This window comes from Telmatherina bonti, assembly GCF_933228915.1.
Source record: "Telmatherina bonti genome assembly, chromosome: 23".
NCBI classification, from domain to species: Eukaryota; Metazoa; Chordata; class Actinopteri; order Atheriniformes; family Telmatherinidae; genus Telmatherina; species Telmatherina bonti.
The window spans coordinates 32,718,908-32,737,277 of record NC_136632.1 but is presented as its reverse complement, the minus strand read 5'-3'; the positions used below and the strand labels follow the sequence as shown (position 1 = coordinate 32,737,277).

The 18,370-nt window shown below is 57.8% G+C and overlaps 1 protein-coding gene across 1 annotated transcript in view; it reads right to left on the bottom strand.

The window, feature by feature from the left end:
- Nucleotides 1-652: 652 nt before the first annotated feature.
- Nucleotides 653-18,370, bottom strand: part of lta4h (leukotriene A4 hydrolase) — a 36,874-nt gene continuing 19,156 nt past the window's right edge. Inside the window, exons 4-19 of the mRNA XM_079263470.1 lie at nucleotides 8,847-8,915; nucleotides 8,670-8,774; nucleotides 8,531-8,583; nucleotides 8,387-8,459; nucleotides 8,187-8,327; nucleotides 8,095-8,118; nucleotides 6,327-6,397; nucleotides 6,146-6,257; nucleotides 5,922-6,066; nucleotides 5,719-5,822; nucleotides 5,549-5,619; nucleotides 3,377-3,431; nucleotides 3,213-3,308; nucleotides 1,990-2,072; nucleotides 1,810-1,914; nucleotides 653-889 (exon numbers count right to left, since the gene is read on the bottom strand). Coding sequence (XP_079119596.1) covers nucleotides 757-889; nucleotides 1,810-1,914; nucleotides 1,990-2,072; nucleotides 3,213-3,308; nucleotides 3,377-3,431; nucleotides 5,549-5,619; nucleotides 5,719-5,822; nucleotides 5,922-6,066; nucleotides 6,146-6,257; nucleotides 6,327-6,397; nucleotides 8,095-8,118; nucleotides 8,187-8,327; nucleotides 8,387-8,459; nucleotides 8,531-8,583; nucleotides 8,670-8,774; nucleotides 8,847-8,915 — 1,440 coding nt within the window. The 3' untranslated portion in view covers nucleotides 653-756. The remainder of the gene's footprint in view (nucleotides 890-1,809; nucleotides 1,915-1,989; nucleotides 2,073-3,212; nucleotides 3,309-3,376; nucleotides 3,432-5,548; nucleotides 5,620-5,718; nucleotides 5,823-5,921; nucleotides 6,067-6,145; nucleotides 6,258-6,326; nucleotides 6,398-8,094; nucleotides 8,119-8,186; nucleotides 8,328-8,386; nucleotides 8,460-8,530; nucleotides 8,584-8,669; nucleotides 8,775-8,846; nucleotides 8,916-18,370) is intronic.

The following is an 18,370-nucleotide window of genomic DNA, read 5'->3' as shown; positions in this document are numbered from 1 at the left end:
TCCTGTTGATTTAGTTCACCTGAGTTCATTTAGTTCATCTGTATGCCTACTGTCCTGTGGCTCCAGAATAAGGACCCCCTCGGGTCCTGCCTCTGGTCCGTTCTCCTGAGCTAGGCCTTCAGGACTTTTCCCCTGGCCCAGTTTCCCTGGATTTTGTGTTTTCCCCTTCAGGGAGGCGCCGCAGAACGAGCTCACCCAGCTACAACTGGGATCACCAGACCACAGACTGGGATACTACCAGTAGTTTTGGGGGGCGGGGGCAGTGTGGGGGTTCAGACCAGGCTGACGGAGCAACAGAACCTTCTGACACGATTCCATGAAGACATGCTGAATGAAAAGAGGTTCTGGGCTGGTTAGATGTGTAAACAACCAGACTGGTTGGGAACCAGTTTATTACTTACTGGGTTCACTGGGATTTCCTGGGTTTCAGGGTTCAGGACGACTCATTCGGACCGGACCAGAACCTTCTCCTGGACCAGAAGTTCTTTCACCAGATTAAACATCAAGTGTTCTTCCGAAACCTGAAGGCATCACTCATCAAAGCCTCTCTGATTGGTTGCTTCTAGTCATGTGGTTACCCTAACTCCGCCCACCCAGCACTGGGTCACCAACCTGGTTCTGCTCCAGAAAGAAGACACGACTCCAGTTTCACGTCTAAATCTTTTAATAAAAAGCAGGTTTCTGTCAGAGAACCGGAGGGTTACTCTGGACCTGGACCCAGAGTCCAGATCTGCTTCCCCAGACCAGGACCTGGTCTCACTGGGCGGCGCCGACATCCACCTTCAGCTCCTTGGCGACGAGTCCTGAAGTGACGGGATGCATGGCAGCGCGATGAGTCAGAAAAACCCGGACAGCTTCAGCAGCAAACTTCTGGAAGTGGAAGACTTCCCTGATGAAGGAAGTTTGGAAGTTTTAGTCGTTTAATCAGGAAAAACTGTTGGAGGGCGGGCGAGGCTCTAACCGCGAGCTAACGGAGCGTCTACTAGCCGGTCCCACTGATGGGGGGGCGGGGAGGTACAGGGCAGGTGGACTGACTGAGTCCAGCCGGGATGCGACAGAACGGGTGGGCGGTTTGGCGTTCCGGCGAGATATTCAGGTCCGACAATGATTAGCTCCATTTGGTGGAAGGAACGCCGTCTCCGTCCAGAGTTGGACGTCATCAAAGTCCAGGTCCGGGACGGGTCCCTGAACCAGAACAGGAGGTAAGATGGACGAGCGTTTAATCTCCGCCCACCGGTCATGGCGAGAAAGGAGGGTGTTATGACCCACGGCGCCGACGTCCGACACAACCATATGTGTGAGCGCCTTGTGGACGCCGTCTCCGTTCTGGGTCCTGGAACCAGACTGGAGCGGGTCCAGTGTGTCCAGGACGCGGTTGGGACTAAACCACTGAGAGACGCGGCGACGATTATTTACGCATCACGGTGGTGTTTCACGCAGCAGTCGGACAACGGCGTGCGGTCCAGGACGCCGCCCTGATGTGGGAAAACGGTGCGATGTGGTCCAGGAAGTCCGGCGGCACAGAGAGGAAACGGATCAGATGACGCCGAGGACCGAACCGCTGGCAGCCGTTTGGGGGTGGAGCAACGACCAGGAGCTTCCACGGTCCGTTGCGGATCTTCCAGACATGATGGGAGCTGAACGCCGAGCTACACCCCCCCCCCCCCCCCCCCCCCCCACGGCAGCGGATGCAGCATGTTCAGAAGATCCCCGTTCACCTGGATCAGCATTCCCCCCGACTAACACCGAGGCTCCGCCTCCAGGAGAGGAGGACCTCCCTGATGAAGAGGAGGAGGTGAAGAAGGCTACCTGAACAGGGGTCGTGTGAACTTCATTCTCCCCTGCTCCGTCGCCATCTTCAGCGCCATGGGAACCGCATCCTCCCACCTGGACCGGACACACAGCCGCAGCCACCTGGATGACAGCAGCCAATCAGAAAGGCAGTTTCTGAGTAAGGGGCGGAGCTTCAGCAGGTTCAGGTAAACTCACCTGAAGCGAACCTCAGAGTTGGTGAAGGCGTTCAGGTTGTAGACGTCCTGCATCTTCTTCACGTGGGTCAGAGGGAGCGGATCCTGGAGGAGAGGATGGACTGGAGTGGTTCCGGGTCGTCTGGGGTGGTCCTTAGCGGCCAGTAGAAGTCACCTGCGCAGACCGCCGCAGACTGCAGCAGACTGCCGCAGACAGCAGACCGCCGCAGACTGCAGCAGACCGCAGCAGACTGCAGCAGACCGCAGCAGACTGCAGACCGCCGCAGACCGCCGCAGACTGCAGACCGCAGCAGACTGCAGACCGCAGCAGACTGCCGCAGACTGCAGCAGACTGCAGACCGCAGCAGACTGCAGACCGCAGCAGACTGCAGACCGCAGCAGACTGCCGCAGACTGCAGCAGACCGCAGACCGCAGCAGACTGCAGACCGCAGCAGACTGCCGCAGACTGCAGCAGACTGCAGACCGCAGCAGACTGCAGACCGCAGCAGACTGCAGACCGCAGCAGACTGCCGCAGACTGCAGCAGACCGCAGACCGCAGCAGACCGCAGCAGACTGCAGCAGACCGCAGCAGACTGCAGCAGACCGCAGCAGACCGCAGCAGACCGCAGCAGACTGCAGCAGACCGCAGCAGACCGCAGCAGACTGCAGACCGCAGCAGACCGCAGCAGACCGCAGCAGACTGCAGCAGACCGCAGCAGACTGCAGCAGACTGCAGACCGCAGCAGACCGCAGCAGACCGCAGCAGACTGCAGCAGACCGCAGCAGACTGCAGCAGACCGCAGCAGACTGCAGACCGCAGCAGACCGCAGCAGACCGCAGCAGACCGCAGCAGACTGCAGACCGCAGCAGACTGCAGACCGCAGCAGACTGCAGCAGACCGCAGCAGACTGCAGCAGACAGCAGACCGCAGCAGACCGCAGCAGACCGCAGCAGACTGCAGACTGCAGCAGACTGCAGACCGCAGCAGACCGCAGCAGACCGCAGCAGACCGCAGCAGACCGCAGCAGACTGCAGCAGACCGCAGCAGACTGCAGACCGCAGCAGACCGCAGCAGACCGCAGACCGCAGCAGACCGCAGCAGACCGCAGCAGACTGCAGACCGCAGCAGACCGCAGCAGACCGCAGCAGACCGCAGCAGACAGCAGACCGCAGCAGACTGCAGACCGCAGCAGACCGCAGCAGACTGCAGCAGACCGCAGCAGACCGGTTTTGGGGTTCCTACCTCCTGAAGCAACAGGGACAGGAACTCGATGACTTGGTGGGAGGACAAGGTCGTCACATCAGACTCTCTGAAACTGTCCAGGTCCTGGTCTTTAGCCTGAAGGGGGATGAAGGTTTTAGTGACAGAAGTGACCAGATCTGGTCCCCATCAGGTCCAGGTCTTACCTTAATCCACCTCTGTGCGAGCGCGATGCAGGCGTCCGCCAGCGTGGTGTCGTACCTGCAAAAGAACCAGGACTGTGAACAGATCAGTTTTTACCAGGACCCGGTCTGGGGGGTCCACTTACTGAGGATCAGTCTTTACCAGGACCCGGTCTGGGGGGTCCACTTACTGAGGATCAGTCTTTACCAGGACCCGGTCTGGGGGGTCCACTTACTGAGGATCAGTCTTTACCAGGACCCGGTCTGGGGGGTCCACTTACTGAGGATCAGTCTTTACCAGGACCCGGTCTGGCGGGTCCACTTACTGAGGATCAGTCTTTACCAGGACCCGGTCTGGGGGGTCCACTTACTGAGGATCAGTCTTTACCAGGACCCGGTCTGGGGGGTCCACTTACTGAGGATCAGTCTTTACCAGGACCCGGTCTGGCGGGTCCACTTACTGAGGATCAGTCTTTACCAGGACCCGGTCTGGGGGGTCCACTTACTGAGGATCAGTCTTTACCAGGACCCGGTCTGGGGGGTCCACTTACTGAGGATCAGTCTTTACCAGGACCCGGTCTGGGGGGTCCACTTACTGAGGATCAGTCTTTACCAGGACCCGGTCTGGCGGGTCCACTTACTGAGGATCAGTCTTTACCAGGACCCGGTCTGGGGGGTCCACTTACTGAGGATCAGTCTTTACCAGGACCCGGTCTGGGGGGTCCACTTACTGAGGATCAGTCTTTACCAGGACCCGGTCTGGCGGGTCCACTTACTGAGGATCAGTCTTTACCAGGACCCGGTCTGGCGGGTCCACTTACTGAGGATCAGTCTTTACCAGGACCCGGTCTGGCGGGTCCACTTACTGAGGATCAGTCTTTACCAGGACCCGGTCTGGGGGGTCCACTTACTGAGGATCAGTCTTTACCAGGACCCGGTCTGGCGGGTCCACTTACTGAGGATCAGTCTTTACCAGGACCCGGTCTGGGGGGTCCACTTACTGAGGATCAGTCTTTACCAGGACCCGGTCTGGGGGGTCCACTTACTGAGGATCAGTCTTTACCAGGACCCGGTCTGGCGGGTCCACTTACTGAGGATCAGTCTTTACCAGGACCCGGTCTGGCGGGTCCACTTACTGAGGATCAGTCTTTACCAGGACCCGGTCTGGCGGGTCCACTTACTGAGGATCAGTCTTTACCAGGACCCGGTCTGGGGGGTCCACTTACTGAGGATCAGTCTTTACCAGGACCCGGTCTGGCGGGTCCACTTACTGAGGATCAGTCTTTACCAGGACCCGGTCTGGCGGGTCCACTTACTGAGGATCAGTCTTTACCAGGACCCGGTCTGGCGGGTCCACTTACTGAGGATCAGTCTTTACCAGGACCCGGTCTGGGGGGTCCACTTACTGAGGATCAGTCTTTACCAGGACCCGGTCTGGGGGGTCCACTTACTGAGGATCAGTCTTTACCAGGACCCGGTCTGGCGGGTCCACTTACTGAGGATCAGTCTTTACCAGGACCCGGTCTGGGGGGTCCACTTACTGAGGATCAGTCTTTACCAGGACCCGGTCTGGCGGGTCCACTTACTGAGGATCAGTCTTTACCAGGACCTGGTCTGGCGGGTCCACTTACTGAGGATCAGTCTTTACCAGGACCCGGTCTGGCGGGTCCACTTACTGAGGATCAGTCTTTACCAGGACCCGGTCTGGCGGGTCCACTTACTGAGGATCAGTCTTTACCAGGACCCGGTCTGGCGGGTCCACTTACTGAGGATCAGTCTTTACCAGGACCCGGTCTGGCGGGTCCACTTACTGAGGATCAGTCTTTACCAGGACCCGGTCTGGGGGGTCCACTTACTGAGGATCAGTCTTTACCAGGACCCGGTCTGGGGGGTCCACTTACTGAGGATCAGTCTTTACCAGGACCCGGTCTGGGGGGTCCACTTACTGAGGATCAGTCTTTACCAGGACCCGGTCTGGCGGGTCCACTTACTGAGGATCAGTCTTTACCAGGACCCGGTCTGGCGGGTCCACTTACTGAGGATCAGTCTTTACCAGGACCCGGTCTGGGGGGTCCACTTACTGAGGATCAGTCTTTACCAGGACCCGGTCTGGCGGGTCCACTTACTGAGGATCAGTTTTTACCAGGACCCGGTCTGGCGGGTCCACTTGGTACCGGGTCCGGCGGGTTCACTTACTGAGGCTTGACGGGAGGCATCCCGGGACAGGACATCCAGGTGTTCCAGTCCACCGAGCTCAAGACGTCCACCTGAGAGACAACACCTGGTTTTAGTAGATCTAAGCTCCACCCACCTGGAGAAAAAAACAATCAGGGAACCGGTTCTGATCCGTCTCAGGTGGTCTTCACCTGGTCTTTGAAGTAGGAGAACAGGTAGTCCTTCCACTGGTCCGTGGTCACGCTGTTGTAGGCGAACCTCTGGATGTAGGACTTCACAAACCCCATGAACACCTCTGAGGGACACAAACACGTGAGTCAGAACAGGACTATTATCGGCCCAAATGGAACCGCATGGTCCTTGGTGCGGGGGCAGGTGTCGAACCAGGTGCTACCTGGACCCCCCACCAGCTCCTCCAGGTGGTACAGCAACGCGAAGCCCTTCTCGTACGGTACGGAGGAGAAGGCGTCGTCGGGGTCCACGTCCTCCAGACGGGGGACCAGGTTGGTCAGAGGGTTGTTGGCGCCGAAGGTGTTCACCTGGAGGGTGGAGGACAGGTGAGAGACGGCAGGACACCTGGTTCCACCCAGAGCAGCTGAAGACGGTGAAGGTTCTCACAGAGTCCTGCAGGTCTTTCCAGCCCCCCATGGCCTTAAACTGTCGGAACGGTTCCCCCTCCAGACACCGGCCAATCATCCTCTCCAGGTAGACCGTGTGACCCTCGTTCAACCTGAGGACACGTCCAACACCTGAGACACGACTGGCGGACTGCAGCTCACCTGCTGGTGTGTTTCTTTACCAGAAGTGTTCCCAGGTCTTGTTGGTCACAAGGTTCCCGGTCCAGCTGTGGGCGATCTCGTGGGCGATCACCTGCGTAGCGAGAACACAGCTGTTAGTCCGGTGACGGGCGGCGCGGCAGGTAATCTGCAGGCAGTCGGCAGGTAATCTGCAGGCAGTCGGCAGGTACTCTGCAGGCAGTCGGCAGGTACTCTGCAGGCAGTCGGCAGGTAATCTGCAGGCAGTCGGCAGGTAATCTGCAGGCAGTCGGCAGGTAATCTGCAGGCAGTCGGCAGGTACTCTGCAGGCAGTCGGCAGGTAATCTGCAGGCAGTCGGCAGGTAGTCTGCAGGCAGTCGGCAGGTAGTCTGCAGGCAGTCGGCAGGTAATCTGCAGGTAATCTGCAGGCAGTCGGCAGGTAATCTGCAGGCAGTCGGCAGGTAATCGGCAGGTAATCGGCAGGCAGTCGGCAGGTAATCGGCAGGCGGCAGGTAATCGGCAGGCAGTCGGCAGGTAGTCGGCAGGTAATCGGCAGGCAATCGGCAGGCAATCGGCAGGCAGTCGGCAGGCAGTCGGCAGGTAATCGGCAGGTAATCGGCAGGCAGTCGGCAGGTAATCTGCAGGCAGTCGGCAGGTAATCTGCAGGCAGTCGGCAGGTACTCTGCAGGCAGTCGGCAGGTACTCTGCAGGCAGTCGGCAGGTACTCTGCAGGCAGTCGGCAGGTAATCTGCAGGCAGTCGGCAGGTAATCTGCAGGCAGTCGGCAGGTAGTCTGCAGGCAGTCGGCAGGTAGTCTGCAGGCAGTCGGCAGGTAATCTGCAGGCAGTCGGCAGGTAATCTGCAGGCAGTCGGCAGGTACTCTGCAGGCAGTCGGCAGGTACTCTGCAGGCAGTCGGCAGGTACTCTGCAGGCAGTCGGCAGGTACTCTGCAGGCAGTCGGCAGGTACTCTGCAGGCAGTCGGCAGGTACTCTGCAGGCAGTCGGCAGGTACTCTGCAGGCAGTCGGCAGGTACTCTGCAGGCAGTCGGCAGGTACTCTGCAGGCAGTCGGCAGGTACTCTGCAGGCAGTCGGCAGGTAATCTGCAGGCAGTCGGCAGGTAATCTGCAGGCAGTCGGCAGGTAATCTGCAGGCAGTCGGCAGGTACTCTGCAGGCAGTCGGCAGGCAGTCGGCAGGTAATCGGCAGGCAGTCGGCAGGTAATCGGCAGGCAGTCGGCAGGTAATCGGCAGGCAGTCGGCAGGTAGTCGGCAGGCAGTCGGCAGGCAATCGGCAGGCAGTCGGCAGGTAATCGGCAGGCAGTCGGCAGGTAGTCGGCAGGCAGTCGGCAGGTAATCGGCAGGCAGTCGGCAGGTAGTCGGCAGGCAGTCGGCAGGCAATCGGCAGGCAGTCGGCAGGTAATCTGCAGGCAGTCGGCAGGTAGTCGGCAGGCAGTCGGCAGGCAATCGGCAGGCAGTCGGCAGGCAATCGGCAGGCAGTCGGCAGGTAATCGGCAGGCAGTCGGCAGGTAATCGGCAGGCAGTCGGCAGGTAGTCGGCAGGCAGTCGGCAGGCAATCGGCAGGCAGTCGGCAGGTAATCGGCAGGCAATCGGCAGGCAATCGGCAGGCAGTCGGCAGGCAGTCGGCAGGTAATCGGCAGGCAATCGGCAGGCAGTCGGCAGGTAATCGGCAGGCAGTCGGCAGGTAATCGGCAGGTAATCGGCAGGCAGTCGGCAGGTAATCGGCAGGCAGTCGGCAGGTAATCGGCAGGCAGTCGGCAGGTAATCTGCAGGCAGTCGGCAGGTGTGGTACTCACGTTGGACAGCGATTTGTCTCCAGCCTGGAGACAGACACAGCTGGTCAGGACGCTCAGAGACGCAACCACCAATCAGATGACTTCGTTCTTACCAGCAAGGTGGGCGTGGCAAAGGTGAGGCAGGGGTTCTCCATGCCGCCGTACGGGAAGGACGGGGGCAGGACCAGGATGTCATACTGTCCCCACACGTAGGGACCCGCTAAGTCCTCCGCCGTTGCCAGCATGGTCTCCGTCTGAGGGACAGGTGGTTTACAGACAGGTGGACACCGGCTCGGTTGCTATTGAGACTTACCTCAGAGAACTCCGAGGCCGCTTTTTCCACAAACTCCTTCTCAGACCAGACCCTGGAGCGAGGACCGATCTGCCTGTCGGCCAATCAGAGCACACAGTTACCTGCAGCCAGACCACACGGCGTGACGGAGGACGGACACCATACCTGCTCTCCAAGTCTCCCACCACGATGGCTATCAGGTAGGATGGCATGGGGACCTGAGGACAGGTGTCAACCACAGAAAGACAAGATTCACACCTGAGCTCAGGTGAGTCTGATGTAAGCAGAGACGGAGGACCCCTACCGGCTGCCTGAACCGGTAGATGAGACGACTGCCGTCTTCAGGATCAGTCTCTTGTCCGTCCCTCACAGCACTCATAACTGCCACCAGATCCCTGGGGACAGACACCTGAGAGACCAGGACACACCTGAGAGACAGCGAAGACACACACCTAGCGGACAGTGTGTGTGTGTGTGTTACCTGAGCGTAGTAGGTGTGTTTGACAGCAGGACTGTCCTGACAGGGGACCATACTCCTGCAGTGATGAGCCTGTCAGACAAGACACGGGGCAAAGAGAAGGTTTGTTCTGGTCCAGGGACTGGTACCAGTCCTGGTTCCAGTCCAGGGACTAGTACCAGTACTGCTCCAGGTTCCAGTCCAGGGACTAGTACCAGTCCTGGTCCAGGTTCCAGTCCAGGGACTAGTACCAGTCCTGGTCCAGGTTCCAGTCCAGGGACTAGTACCAGTCCTGGTCCAGGTTCCAGTCCAGGGACTAGTACCAGTACTGCTCCAGGTTCCAGTCCAGGGACTAGTACCAGTCCTGGTCCAGGTTCCAGTCCAGGGACTAGTACCAGTCCTGGTCAAGGTTCCAGTCCAGGGACTAGTACCAGTCCTGGTCCAGGTTCCGGTCCAGGGACTAGTACCAGTCCTGGTCCAGGTTCCGGTCCAGGGACTAGTACCAGTCCATGTTCCAGTCCAGAGACTAGTACCAGTCCTGGTCCAGATTCCGGTCCAGGGACTAGTACCAGTCCAGGTTCCAGTCCAGAGACTAGTACCAGTCCTGGTCCAGTTTCCGGTCCAGGGACTAGTACCAGTCCAGGTTCCAGTCCAGAGACTAGTACCAGTCCTGGTCCAGGTTCCAGTCCAGGGACTAATACCAGTCCTGGTCCAGGTTCCAGTCCAGGGACTAGTACCAGTCCTGGTCCAGGTTCCAGTCCAGAGACTAGTACCAGTCCTGGTCCAGGTTCCAGTCCAGAGACTAGTACCAGTCCTGGTCCAGGTTCCAGTCCAGGGACTAGTACCAGTCCTGGTCCAGGTTCCAGTCCAGGGACTAGTACCAGTCCTGGTTCCGGTCCAGGGACAAGTACCAGTCCTGGTTCCGGTCCAGGGACAAGTACCAGTCCTGGTTCCGGTCCAGAGACTAGTACCAGTCCTGGTTCCGGTCCAGGGACTAGTACCAGTCCAGGTTCCGGTCCAGGGACTGGTACCAGTCCTGGTTCCGGTCCAGGGACTAGTACCAGTCCAGATTCCAGTCCAGAGACTAGTACCAGTCCTGGTCCAGGTTTCAGTCCAGGGACTTGTACCAGTCCTGGTCCAGGTTCCAGTCAGAGACTAGTACCAGTCCTGGTCCAGGTTCCAGTCCAGAGACTAGTACCAGTCCTGGTCCAGGTTCCAGTCCAGAGACTAGTACCAGTCCTGGTCCAGGTTCCAGTCCAGAGACTAGTACCAGACCTGGTCCAGGTTCCAGTCCAGAGACTAGTACCAGTCCTGGTCCAGGTTCCAGTCCAGAGACTAGTACCAGTCCTGGTCCAGGTTCCAGTCCAGAGACTAGCACCAGTCCTGGTTCCGGTCCAGAGACTAGTACCAGTCCTGGTCCAGGTTCCAGTCCAGAGACTAGTACCAGTCCTGGTCCAGGTTTCAGTCCAGAGACTAGTACCAGTCCTGGTTCAGGTTTCAGTCCAGAGACTAGTACCAGTCCTGGTTCCGGTCCAGAGACTAGTACCAGTCCAGGTTCCGGTCCAGGGACTAGTACCAGTCCTTGTTCCGGTCCAGGGACTAGTACCAGTCCAGGTTCCAGTCCAGAGACTAGTACCAGTCCTGGTCCAGGTTCCAGTCCAGAGACTAGTACCAGTCCTGGTTCCGGTCCAGGGACTAGTACCAGTCCAGGTTCCAGTCCAGAGACTAGTACCAGTCCTGGTCAAGGTTCCAGTCCAGGGACTAGTACCAGTCCTGGTCCAGGTTTCAGTCCAGAGACTAGTACCAGTCCTGGTCCAGGTTCCAGTCCAGAGACTAGTACCAGTCCTGGTCCAGGTTCCAGTCCAGGGAGTAGTACCAGTCCTGGTCCAGGTTCCAGTCCAGAGACTAGTACCAGTCCTGGTCCAGGTTCCAGTCCAGAGACTAGTACCAGTCCTGGTCCAGGTTCCAGTCCAGGGACCAGTACCAGTCCTGGTTCCGGTCCAGAGACTAGTACCAGTCCTGGTCCAGGTTCCAGTCCAGAGACTACTACCAGTCCTGGTTCCGGTCCAGAGACTAGCACCAGTCCTGGTCCAGGTTCCAGTCCAGAGACTAGTACCAGTCCTGGTCCAGGTTCCAGTCCAGAGACTAGTACCAGTCCTGGTCCAGGTTCCAGTCCAGAGACTACTACCAGTCCTGGTTCCGGTCCAGAGACTAGCACCAGTCCTGGTCCAGGTTCCAGTCCAGAGACTAGTACCAGTCCTGGTCCAGGTTCCAGTCCAGAGACTAGTACCAGTCTTGGTCCAGGTTCTAGTCCAGAGACTAGTACCAGTCCTGGTCCAGGTTCCAGTCCAGGGACAAGTACCAGTCCAGGTTCCAGTCCAGAGACTAGCACCAGTCCTGGTTCTGGTCCAGGGACTAGTACCAGTCCAGGTTCCGGTCCAGGGACTGGTACCAGTCCATGTTCCGGTCCAGGGACTAGTACCAGTCCTGGTCCAGGTTCCAGTCCAGAGACTAGTACCAGTCCTGGTCCAGGTTCCAGTCCAGAGACTAGCACCAGTCCTGGTCCAGGTTCCAGTCCAGGGACTAGTACCAGTCCTGGTCCAGGTTCCAGTCCAGGGACTAGTACCAGTCCTGGTCCAGGTTCCAGTCCAGAGACTAGTACCAGTCCTGGTCCAGGTTCCAGTCCAGGGACTAGTACCAGTCCTGGTCCAGGTTCCAGTCCAGGGACTAGTACCAGTCCTGGTCCAGGTTCCAGTCCAGGGACTAGTACCAGTCCTGGTCGAGGTTCCAGTCCAGAAACTAGTACCAGTCCTGGTCCAGGTTCCAGTCCAGGGACTAGTACCAGTCCTGGTTCTGGTCCAGAGACCAGTCCCAGTCCTGGTCCAGGTTTCAGTCCAGAGACTAATACCAGTCCTGGTTCCGGTCCAGGGACTAGTACCAGTCCTGGTCCAGGTTTCAGTCCAGGGACTAGTACCAGTCCTGGTCCAGGTTCCAGTCCAGGGACTAGTACCAGTCCTGGTCCAGGTTTCAGTCCAGAGACTAGTACCAGTCCTGGTTCCGGTCCAGAAACCAGTACCAGTCCAGGTCCAGGTTTCAGTCCAGAGACTAGTACCAGTCCAGGTCCAGGTTTCAGTCCAGGGACTAGTACCAGTCCAGGTCCAGGTTCCAGTCCAGGGACTAGTACCAGTCCTGGTCCAGGTTCCAGTCCAGGGACTAGTACCAGTCCTGGTCCAGGTTCCAGTCCAGGGACTAGTACCAGTCCTGGTTCCGGTCCAGGGACTAGTACCAGTCCTGGTCCAGGTTCCAGTCCAGAGACTAGTACCAGTCCTGGTCCAGGTTTCAGTCCAGAGACTAGTAGCAGTCCTGGTCCAGGTTTCAGTCCAGAGACTAGTACCAGTCCTGGTCCAGGTTCCAGTCCAGAGACTAGTACCAGTCCTGGTCCAGGTTCCAGACCCAGGGACAAGTACCAGTCCAGGGACTAGTACCAGTCCTGGTCCAGGTTTCAGTCCAGAGACTAGTACCAGTCCTGGTCCAGGTTCCAGTCCAGGGACTAGTACCAGTCCTGGTCCAGGTTCCAGTCCAGGGACTAGTACCAGTCCTGGTCGAGGTTCCAGTCCAGAAACTAGTACCAGTCCTGGTCCAGGTTCCAGTCCAGGGACTAGTACCAGTCCTGGTTCTGGTCCAGAGACCAGTCCCAGTCCTGGTCCAGGTTTCAGTCCAGAGACTAATACCAGTCCTGGTTCCGGTCCAGGGACTAGTACCAGTCCAGGTCCAGGTTTCAGTCCAGGGACTAGTACCAGTCCTGGTCCAGGTTCCAGTCCAGGGACTAGTACCAGTCCTGGTCCAGGTTTCAGTCCAGAGACTAGTACCAGTGCTGGTTCCGGTCCAGAGACCAGTACCAGTCCAGGTCCAGGTTTCAGTCCAGAGACTAGTACCAGTCCAGGTCCAGGTTTCAGTCCAGGGACTAGTACCAGTCCAGGTCCAGGTTCCAGTCCAGGGACTAGTACCAGTCCTGGTCCAGGTTCCAGTCCAGGGACTAGTACCAGTCCTGGTCCAGGTTCCAGTCCAGGGACTAGTACCAGTCCTGGTCCAGGTTCCAGTCCAGGGACTAGTACCAGTCCTGGTTCCGGTTCCAGTCCAGGGACTAGTACCAGTCCTGGTTCCGGTCCAGGGACTAGTACCAGTCCTGGTTCCGGTCCAGGGACTAGTACCAGTCCTGGTCCAGGTTCCAGTCCAGAGACTAGTACCAGTCCTGGTCCAGGTTTCAGTCCAGAGACTAGTAGCAGTCCTGGTCCAGGTTTCAGTCCAGAGACTAGTACCAGTCCTGGTCCAGGTTCCAGTCCAGAGACTAGTACCAGTCCTGGTCCAGGTTCCAGACCCAGGGACAAGTACCAGTCCAGAGACTAGTACCAGTCCTGGTCCAGGTTTCAGTCCAGAGACTAGTACCAGTCCTGGTCCAGGTTCCAGTCCAGGGACTAGTACCAGTCCTGGTCCAGGTTCCAGTCCAGGGACTAGTACCAGTCCAGGTTCCGGTCCAGGGACAAGTACCAGTCCAGGTTCCAGTCCAGAGACTAGTACCAGTCCTGGTTCCGGTCCAGGGACTAGTACCAGTCCAGGGACTGGTACCAGTCCTGGTTCCGGTCCAGGGACTAGTACCAGTCCAGATTCCAGTCCAGAGACTAGTACCAGACCTGGTCCAGGTTTCAGTCCAGGGACTAGTACCAGTCCTGCTCCAGGTTCCAGTCCAGAGACTAGTACCAGTCCTGGTCCAGGTTCCAGTCCAGAGACTAGTACCAGCCCTGGTCCAGGTTCCAGTCCAGAGACTAGTACCAGTCCTGGTCCAGGTTCCAGTCCAGAGACTAGTACCAGTCCTGGTCCAGGTTCCAGTCCAGAGACTAGCACCAGTCCTGGTTCCGGTCCAGAGACTAGTACCAGTCCTGGTCCAGGTTCCAGTCCAGAGACTAGTACCAGTCCTGGTCCAGGTTCCAGTCCAGAGACTAGTACCAGTCCTGGTCCAGGTTCCAGTCCAGAGACTAGTACCAGTCCTGGTTCAGGTTTCAGTCCAGAGACTAGTACCAGTCCTCGTTCCGGTCCAGAGACTAGTACCAGTCCAGGTTCCGGTCCAGGGACTAGTACCAGTCCTTGTTCCGGTCCAGGGACTAGTACCAGTCCAGGTTCCAGTCCAGAGACTAGTACCAGTCCTGGTCCAGGTTTCAGTCCAGAGACTAGTACCAGTCCTGGTCCAGGTTTCAGTCCAGAGACTACTACCAGTCCTGGTTCCGGTCCAGGGACTGGTACCAGTCCTGGTTCCGGTCCAGGGACTAGTACCAGTCCTGCTCCAGGTTTCAGTCCAGAGACTAATACCAGTCCTGGTCCAGGTTTCAGTCCAGAGACTAGTACCAGTTCTGGTCCAGGATTCAGTCCAGAGACTAATACTAGTCCTGGTCCAGGTTTCAGTCCAGACACTAGTACCAGTCCAGGTTCCAGTCCAGAGACTAGTACCAGTCCTGGTCCAGGTTCCAGTCCAGAGACTAATACCAGTCCAGGTCCAGGTTCCAGTCCAGAGACTAGTACCAGTCCTGGTCCAGGTCCCAGTCCAGAGACTAGTACCAGTCCAGGTTCCAGTCCAGAGACTAGTACCAGTCCTGGTCCAGGTTCCAGTCCAGAGACTAGTACCAGTCCTGGTTCCGGTCCAGGGACTAGTACCAGTCCAGGTTCCAGTCCAGAGACTAGTACCAGTCCTGGTCCAGGTTCCAGTCCAGGGACTAGTACCAGTCCTGGTGCAGGTTCCAGTCCAGAGACTAGTACCAGTCCTGGTCCAGGTTCCAGTCCAGAGACTAGTTCCAGTCCTGGTTCCGGTCCAGGGACTAGTACCAGTCCAGGTTCCAGTCCAGAGACTAGTACCAGTCCTGGTCCAGGTTTCAGTCCAGAGACTAATACCAGTCCTGGTCCAGATTCCAGTCCAGGGACAAGTACCAGTCCAGGTTCCAGTCCAGAGACTAGTACCAGTCCTGGTCCAGGTTCCAGTCCAGAGACTAGTACCAGTCCTGGTTCCGGTCCAGGGACTAGTACCAGTCCTGGTTCCGGTCCAGGGACTAGTACCAGTCCTGGTTCCGGTCCAGGGACTAATACCAGTCCTGGTCCAGGTTCCAGTCCAGGGACTAATACCAGTCCTGGTCCAGGTTCCAGTCCAGAGACTAGTACCAGTCCTGGTCCAGGTTTTAGTCCAGAGACTAGTACCAGTCCTGGTCCAGGTTTCAGTCCAGAGACTAGTACCAGTCCTGGTCCAGGTTCCAGTCCAGGGACTAGAACCAGTCCTGGTTCCGGTCCAGGGACAAGTACCAGACCAGGTTCCAGTCCAGAGACTAGTACCAGTCCTGGTTCCGGTCCAGGGACTAGTACCAGTCCAGGTTCCGGTCCAGGGACTGGTACCAGTCCTGGTTCCGGTCCAGGGACTGGTACCAGTCCTGGTTCCGGTCCAGGGACTAGTACCAGTCCAGATTCCAGTCCAGAGACTAGTACCAGTCCTGGTCCAGGTTTCAGTCCAGGGACTAGTACCAGTCCTGGTCCAGGTTCCAGTCCAGAGACTAGTACCAGTCCTGGTCCAGGTTTCAGTCCAGAGACTAGTACCAGTCCTGGTCCAGGTTCCAGTCCAGGGACTAGTACCAGTCCTGGTCCAGGTTCCAGTCCAGGGACTAGTACCAGTCCAGGTTCCGGTCCAGGGACAAGTACCAGTCCAGGTTCCAGTCCAGAGACTAGTACCAGTCCTGGTTCCGGTCCAGGGACTAGTACCAGTCCAGGGACTGGTACCAGTCCTGGTTCCGGTCCAGGGACTAGTACCAGTCCAGATTCCAGTCCAGAGACTAGTACCAGACCTGGTCCAGGTTTCAGTCCAGGGACTAGTACCAGTCCTGCTCCAGGTTCCAGTCCAGAGACTAGTACCAGTCCTGGTCCAGGTTCCAGTCCAGAGACTAGTACCAGCCCTGGTCCAGGTTCCAGTCCAGAGACTAGTACCAGTCCTGGTCCAGGTTCCAGTCCAGAGACTAGTACCAGTCCTGGTCCAGGTTCCAGTCCAGAGACTAGCACCAGTCCTGGTTCCGGTCCAGAGACTAGTACCAGTCCTGGTCCAGGTTCCAGTCCAGAGACTAGTACCAGTCCTGGTCCAGGTTCCAGTCCAGAGACTAGTACCAGTCCTGGTCCAGGTTCCAGTCCAGAGACTAGTACCAGTCCTGGTTCAGGTTTCAGTCCAGAGACTAGTACCAGTCCTCGTTCCGGTCCAGAGACTAGTACCAGTCCAGGTTCCGGTCCAGGGACTAGTACCAGTCCTTGTTCCGGTCCAGGGACTAGTACCAGTCCAGGTTCCAGTCCAGAGACTAGTACCAGTCCTGGTCCAGGTTTCAGTCCAGAGACTAGTACCAGTCCTGGTCCAGGTTTCAGTCCAGAGACTACTACCAGTCCTGGTTCCGGTCCAGGGACTGGTACCAGTCCTGGTTCCGGTCCAGGGACTAGTACCAGTCCTGCTCCAGGTTTCAGTCCAGAGACTAATACCAGTCCTGGTCCAGGTTTCAGTCCAGAGACTAGTACCAGTTCTGGTCCAGGATTCAGTCCAGAGACTAATACTAGTCCTGGTCCAGGTTTCAGTCCAGACACTAGTACCAGTCCAGGTTCCAGTCCAGAGACTAGTACCAGTCCTGGTCCAGGTTCCAGTCCAGAGACTAATACCAGTCCAGGTCCAGGTTCCAGTCCAGAGACTAGTACCAGTCCTGGTCCAGGTCCCAGTCCAGAGACTAGTACCAGTCCAGGTTCCAGTCCAGAGACTAGTACCAGTCCTGGTCCAGGTTCCAGTCCAGAGACTAGTACCAGTCCTGGTTCCGGTCCAGGGACTAGTACCAGTCCAGGTTCCAGTCCAGAGACTAGTACCAGTCCTGGTCCAGGTTCCAGTCCAGGGACTAGTACCAGTCCTGGTGCAGGTTCCAGTCCAGAGACTAGTACCAGTCCTGGTCCAGGTTCCAGTCCAGAGACTAGTTCCAGTCCTGGTTCCGGTCCAGGGACTAGTACCAGTCCAGGTTCCAGTCCAGAGACTAGTACCAGTCCTGGTCCAGGTTTCAGTCCAGAGACTAATACCAGTCCTGGTCCAGATTCCAGTCCAGGGACAAGTACCAGTCCAGGTTCCAGTCCAGAGACTAGTACCAGTCCTGGTCCAGGTTCCAGTCCAGAGACTAGTACCAGTCCTGGTTCCGGTCCAGGGACTAGTACCAGTCCTGGTTCCGGTCCAGGGACTAGTACCAGTCCTGGTTCCGGTCCAGGGACTAATACCAGTCCTGGTCCAGGTTCCAGTCCAGGGACTAATACCAGTCCTGGTCCAGGTTCCAGTCCAGAGACTAGTACCAGTCCTGGTCCAGGTTTTAGTCCAGAGACTAGTACCAGTCCTGGTCCAGGTTTCAGTCCAGAGACTAGTACCAGTCCTGGTCCAGGTTCCAGTCCAGGGACTAGAACCAGTCCTGGTTCCGGTCCAGGGACAAGTACCAGACCAGGTTCCAGTCCAGAGACTAGTACCAGTCCTGGTTCCGGTCCAGGGACTAGTACCAGTCCAGGTTCCGGTCCAGGGACTGGTACCAGTCCTGGTTCCGGTCCAGGGACTGGTACCAGTCCTGGTTCCGGTCCAGGGACTAGTACCAGTCCAGATTCCAGTCCAGAGACTAGTACCAGTCCTGGTCCAGGTTTCAGTCCAGGGACTAGTACCAGTCCTGGTCCAGGTTCCAGTCCAGAGACTAGTACCAGTCCTGGTCCAGGTTCCAGTCCAGAGACTAGTACCAGTCCTGGTCCAGGTTCCAGTCCAGAGACTAGTACCAGTCCTGGTCCAGGTTCCAGTCCAGGGACCAGTACCAGTCCTGGTTCCGGTCCAGAGACTAGTACCAGTCCTGGTCCAGGTTCCAGTCCAGAGACTACTACCAGTCCTGGTTCCGGTCCAGAGACTAGCACCAGTCCTGGTCCAGGTTCCAGTCCAGAGACTAGTACCAGTCCTGGTCCAGGTTCCAGTCCAGAGACTAGTACCAGTCCTGGTCCAGGTTCCAGTCCAGAGACTACTACCAGTCCTGGTTCCGGTCCAGAGACTAGCACCAGTCCTGGTCCAGGTTCCAGTCCAGAGACTAGTACCAGTCCTGGTCCAGGTTCCAGTCCAGAGACTAGTACCAGTCTTGGTCCAGGTTCTAGTCCAGAGACTAGTACCAGTCCTGGTCCAGGTTCCAGTCCAGGGACAAGTACCAGTCCAGGTTCCAGTCCAGAGACTAGCACCAGTCCTGGTTCTGGTCCAGGGACTAGTACCAGTCCAGGTTCCGGTCCAGGGACTGGTACCAGTCCATGTTCCGGTCCAGGGACTAGTACCAGTCCTGGTCCAGGTTCCAGTCCAGAGACTAGTACCAGTCCTGGTCCAGGTTCCAGTCCAGAGACTAGCACCAGTCCTGGTCCAGGTTCCAGTCCAGGGACTAGTACCAGTCCTGGTCCAGGTTCCAGTCCAGGGACTAGTACCAGTCCTGGTCCAGGTTCCA